Source organism: Bos indicus x Bos taurus, chromosome 5, assembly GCF_003369695.1.
Source record: "Bos indicus x Bos taurus breed Angus x Brahman F1 hybrid chromosome 5, Bos_hybrid_MaternalHap_v2.0, whole genome shotgun sequence".
NCBI classification, from domain to species: Eukaryota; Metazoa; Chordata; class Mammalia; order Artiodactyla; family Bovidae; genus Bos; species Bos indicus x Bos taurus.
This window is the reverse complement of record NC_040080.1, coordinates 49,970,788-49,976,486: the sequence shown is the minus strand read 5'-3', so window position 1 is coordinate 49,976,486 and position 5,699 is coordinate 49,970,788. Positions and strand designations below refer to the sequence as shown.

The 5,699-nt window shown below is 37.0% G+C and overlaps 1 protein-coding gene across 3 annotated transcripts in view; it reads right to left on the bottom strand.

Annotated features, from left to right (window-relative positions):
• Positions 1-2,231: 2,231 nt before the first annotated feature.
• CRY1 (cryptochrome circadian regulator 1) overlaps positions 2,232-5,699 on the bottom strand; it is a 96,025-nt gene continuing 92,557 nt past the window's right edge. The window contains exons 11-13 of one of the 3 annotated variants that reach the window (XM_027541881.1): positions 4,223-4,294; positions 4,041-4,144; positions 2,232-2,394 (exon numbers count right to left, since the gene is read on the bottom strand). In XM_027541881.1, the coding sequence (XP_027397682.1) occupies positions 4,041-4,144; positions 4,223-4,294 (176 nt within the window). In that variant the 3' untranslated portion in view covers positions 2,232-2,394. Of the gene's footprint in view, positions 2,395-2,446; positions 4,145-4,222; positions 4,295-5,699 lie in introns of those variants that run through there. The other 2 variants (XM_027541879.1, XM_027541880.1) reach the window with 2 other exon arrangements.

The window sequence follows — 5,699 nt, the reverse complement described above, 5'->3', positions numbered from 1 at the left end:
CCTCTGACGCAGCGCGGAGGGGCAGGGTGGCGGAGTTCACCCCGACCGGCTTTTTAGCTTTGGCCAGCAACTATTGTCGCTGGCATTCTCACGCCTTTGCCCTCTGTGTAGTTTAGAGAACTTGGAGTTTGTCTTTTTGTCCCTTGGGGAATGTCACAGCCCGTGAGAAGAAAAAAAGGTAGAAATAACTCAGAAACCGCTATATGTTTAAGCTGTAGCCATTCAGAATTCCCCAAATAAGCCTACAGATAAAGAACTAATTTACAAAAGAAATTTAGTTTAAAAAAATCCCGAAACTTCTTCGGAACCTATCTAGCCTTCCTGTCCCCCGTCCCCTGCCAACCCAGCAGTCAGCTACAGTGCCTGATTCTTCTTTAAAGAAGAATTAAAGAACTTGAAAGAATTAAACTGCCTCCTGACACTTTAACCCAAATACTAGCCTTTTCAGATAAACTGCTTGGTGGTTTATATTCTGATTATTACCGGTGATTCCAATCTCATAAACAAATCTCTCCCTAAAGCCAGGCTCAACGTCTGTCCCATTTACTCTCATATTTATCCATACACATATTTATGGCATGCCTATTAAGTGTCAAGCATTTGTAGCAGCAATGACAACACAGAAGTGCACCAGACAAGGGGGAATATGGAGTTCACATTCTGGTGGAGGACAAAGATATTAACCACCACTGACACTATTAACTGCAACTATAATAGAGTTAAATGTAAAGGACAAGGTGCCAAAACTGGGCTAGCTGTCCTATGCTGGGTGTGGAGCTGGGAACAGGAAAGCTGTGATTTACCCGGGCGCTAGGCCCCTCACTTTGTATTTCATAGTATACTGTGCATACTTCTAAAAACAGCCTTAACACAAAGGACTGTAATTCTTCTAGATTGCCCTGTCTCCTTGTGGAGTGAACTCACTGTGGATACTGATGAATTAATTTTCCTATCAACAATGCTTGGCACATGACAGGGACTTGGGAAATGCTAACCAAATCTTTGAGTCTAGCCTTATTACCTAGTTTGTGCTCAACAGCCTTTGTTGAGAGGGTGACAAGTTGTACTTTAATTCCACAGAGTAGCAGCAAGAATCCTTACTCCTTGTTTCTAGATCAACTTTGATCTCCAGGATATATGAGGTAGGGGAGTGTTTGTCCAGTAACTCTTCTCCCTCTGAGTTACCCCCACACAAAACCCACATTATTTGTGGCTTTACTGCACTCTTTCCTGAAATACTAGGATCTGGGGTCCAGACTAACTGAAGTGTGTCACCTACATCTGGGTCTGATACCTAGGTCAGGAAGATCCCCTGGAGAAGGAAATGGCAACCCACTCCAGGATTCTTGCCTGGGAAATCCCATGGACAAAGGAGCCTGGCAGGTTACAGTCCATGGGGTTGCAAGAGTCAGACACAACTTACCAACTAAACTACCACCACAGAAAAGAGAAGGAAGTTACAGAATGTGAAGTCGGGCCTTAGAACTGCATGCCACAGTCACTGGTCAGGAGGGAGGGAGCAGGAATGTGCATTAAGGAGCTGGCAGCTAGTACCAGGGCTCCACAAAATTGTATGAGGAATGACAACACAACCCTGCACATTGTAACCAACACTTGAAACTGACCAATTTAGCTATGCCAGTTGTCTTAAATAAATGCCACCCAAAGTTTTTTCCACCCTAAGTATTTAAATAATTCACTTCTAGGACCATACAATCAGACAAACACCTGAATAGCAAAATGGAATTACCAGATTAATAATAGTTATGATAACAATAATTGGCAGCTAACCAGAGTTGCAACATGCAGTTATGCAGACTCTACGCTGCACAATTCAGGGGGCTACACAGCATGACCACCCTATAGCTAACATTTATCGACCATCTTTACCACATGCCAGGCACTAGAGTTGGTCATGGACAGGGAAGCCTGGCATGTTGCAGTCCATGGGGTCACAAAGAGTCGGACACAACTGAGTGACTGAATTCAATGAACTGATGAAGCAAATACTATTCTCATCTTCATTTTATAGATGAGAAAAAAGAAGGCACAAAAGGTTAATAACTGTCCAAGATCTCACAGCCGATAAATGGCAGAACCAGGCATTCGAATCCAGAGCCCACACTCTTAACTGTTACACCATACTGACTAATTCACAGTTGTAAGCCCAATTACTTGAAAAAAAATCTCTTTGGTTTTAAATCTTTCTTATAGATATGTTTATTTTTAAAAGTACCAAGTATTTAGAAGATAGTACTCTTACTTAGAATAATTTTGAAAAGTATTTTACTAAATTATAGTAGCTGTTTCTTCTTTCAGAATGGTAACATGTAGTTTACAGACTCTGTTTCTAGTTTGTGATCACATCTCACATACCAAAGCTCTCCTCCTTACCTAAAACAAGCAAAAAAATTTTTTAAAAGAAAAAAAAATCAAGTACACAAGATTCCATATATGCATATACTTTAATAACATAGTCACACTTTAGCTGTAATTGAACAAAGAAAGGGAGAACAAAAAGAACTTAACATATGATACTTCCACAACTTTGGGTCAAAACAGGCATACATGAAGTTTTAAAACATATATTATCTACGTTAACAGAGGCTATAACTGCTAATTTTGATTATGCACATTTTTTAAAACATTATTATCAAAGAGTGTAAAGTTAGACCAAACAATGATGTCAAGAAAAATTCTGTCTTAAAATTTTAACAAAGTCTTTTAAGAAAGTCTAGAAACCTATTTTCCCACACTGACTCTCAAAACTTTGATTTTTTGTATCAGAATATCAGTTAGCCACTTTAATTTTTACCATACATGAAAAATTATCAAAAATATATTGATGGGTCTATACTAATTGTGACTATTTATATTTACATTAAGCAAATTCTTTTACCAAGTTCTTTATATACAAATTACCATTTGTCCTATGTCAAATTCATTTAAAAAGTTAAAAACCATGGAAATGTTATTAGAAATAATGCATTTCAATATGTAACTGCTTTCCATCAATGAGGAATATTTTAAAATAATTTAACTGAAAAAGTATTGAACTCCCCACCAATTTCAGCTGCAACAGTATTCCTTCTGAATGTTTTCTGTGATGTAAGGAAAAAAAAAAACTGCGTAAAGCTTGATTGCAAGGAATGATAAAAATCTGATGAGTGTTTACTAATCGTCAAGAAATTTACAGACTAATTAGGTTCACATTAAAAAACCAATGACTTTAAAAATGTGAACAGTTCAAGATAACTGAAGAAACAAAAGTCTTAACTGGCAAATGCATTGTATGAAATCTTTTCATATAAATTTAAATCATAAAACAGTATTCCCAAACCAATTGAATTGAATATAGGCATGGCTTTTTGACATTTTCAAAAAGGACCAACATTGAAAAAAAAAAAGCTACCTATCAGACTGGAAATAATTTAGATTTCAGATCTATCACAATAGATAAATTTATAAACACTTAAGATATGAGGAAAAGTTCACAAAGGGATATTATTAATATCACTATAAGTTAAAAGTCACTTTAATTGTTTTAGACTCATGGTCACATAGGAAGGAAATGAAAAGGTTGGCTTTTTCTGAGAAAAAATCTGAGCAGAACACCATAAGCTTTTCAGATCTGAAGATCATCAGTTCAGAGGACATAAAACAGTATAGCACTGTGCCTAGTACAGGTGTACTTCTCTTGTCCCAGAATTGATTTTGTAACAATCATTGAAAAATTTATGCCTGGGACTTCCCTCGTGGACCAGTGGTTAAGACTCTGCACTCCCAATGGAGGAAGCCCAGGTTTGACCCTTGGCCAGGGATCTAAATCCCACAGCCACAGCTAAGAGTTAGCATGCCACAACTCAAGATCCCACATGCTGCAACTAAGACCCAGAGCAGTCAAATAAATATTTTTTAAAACTGTATGCCCCAGATTCTCTGGTTTGAAAATAGAGATAAGCTCCATTTCGGAAATTATCTTAATTTATGTTGATTACATACTCTGGCTTAAGCAAGACATAAAGCTCTAAAATATTTACCTAATTAGTGCTTTGTCGCTGGACTTTAGGACCAATACTCTGCGTGTCCTCTTCCTGACTAGGACGTTTCCCACTGCCAAGACCAGCGCCTGTGGAGCTTCTTCCTACACATTAAAAAAAAAAAAGTATGTTTAAGATAGGAAAGGTGAAAAGCACAATATGCTTGAATGCTTCATTCTTACCTTGCTTTAATAGATGAGTTTGCTGACTGTCTCCATGAGCATAATGTAAAATACCACTCCCTTGAGTACAACCTGTTAGTATTTAAAAGACAGTTTTAAAAGACAGTAAAATCACTTAAGTAAATTCCAAGTTGTATGTATTAAGATTACAAATCTAATTTTTAGTATTTATATTATTTTTTTTAGAATTAATCCACAATGTTTCCTAAGAACCAAAAATCATATGCCCAAATCAGGAAAACTTAACTTGTCCTTAAATTTAGGGACACAGAAATGTTAACTATTCAAAGGAAAAATCACTGATAGTCATTTTGTAAAAAACATTTCTTTACTGGATGACAATGATTAGACACTTGATCATGAAGGCAAAACATAGGGCATCAGTAAGATATACATGCTTTCTTCACCTCCTTCTTTCTCAGCACCAATCTAAAACATACGTCCTTGGAGATAAGAGAATAAATGTCTGTCAGATGACAGCTAAACAGTTCACACAAGGAGGAGACACAGACGAAGGTGCTACCCACCCCACCACCTTCCAAGCAAAGTTTCCTAGTTCCTTTAACTCTCAGTGTTCTTCTCCCTTTTTTCCTATTGCATGGGGAGGCAGGATCTTAACAATTTATCACTTACTGCATTTATTTTTTTCTCTTTCCACACCCCCATTTAGACTCCAAGCTCAATGTGGCTTTTATGTCTTCTGTTTTTTGAAAGCCTCACAGTACCTAGCTACAAAGTGTGTTATAGGCAAATATTTACATAATTAGACTACTTTCAAATTTATTAATCCTACCATAAAACATCGTGTGTATAAATTTGTGAAGCTAAATCATTCCAATTTAACTTGCTAACATGATTAGTTTTGCAGATAACTTCAAATAATGAATACAGATTTGAACTAAGAAAGAGTATGTGCCATCATCCCCCATTAGTTAGGTAACTGGAGTGTGTTGCTTTCTACCCCTCTGCTGCCTGCCTGTTATCTCAGTGTTTCACAGAACTTCTGTCCCTAAAACTCAAGTGTGGAGAAAAAAGGCAGTCTGTGAACTGCGTAAGAAATGTGACAGAACTTTTGAAATGATTCCTTGTTAAAGTTTATTTTAAATCGTAGGAGACTTTGAGAAAGAACATTTCTGAAGTACACTACCATCAACAGCAATAATTTGAATGTAGGCCAAACACATAATAAAATCTTTTGTTTTATAAACACTACACATGGCATTACATTTACAGGGGAGGTCCAGTGATACAGAAAAGAGTATGAACTTTAGGACAAGTTAGACTTGGATCTGAGTCTTAGCTCAGCTACTTACTAACTGTGGGATCTCGGTTAAGTTACCTAACTCTTCTAGGCTTATTTCTCCAATCACAGAATGAGAATCCCACCACCAGGGGATTTCTCCAGGATATTGTGAGCATGTGACAAAAATCTCCTCATACACAAAAGTAGGCAGTAAGAGATGAGTGCTTTCATTCC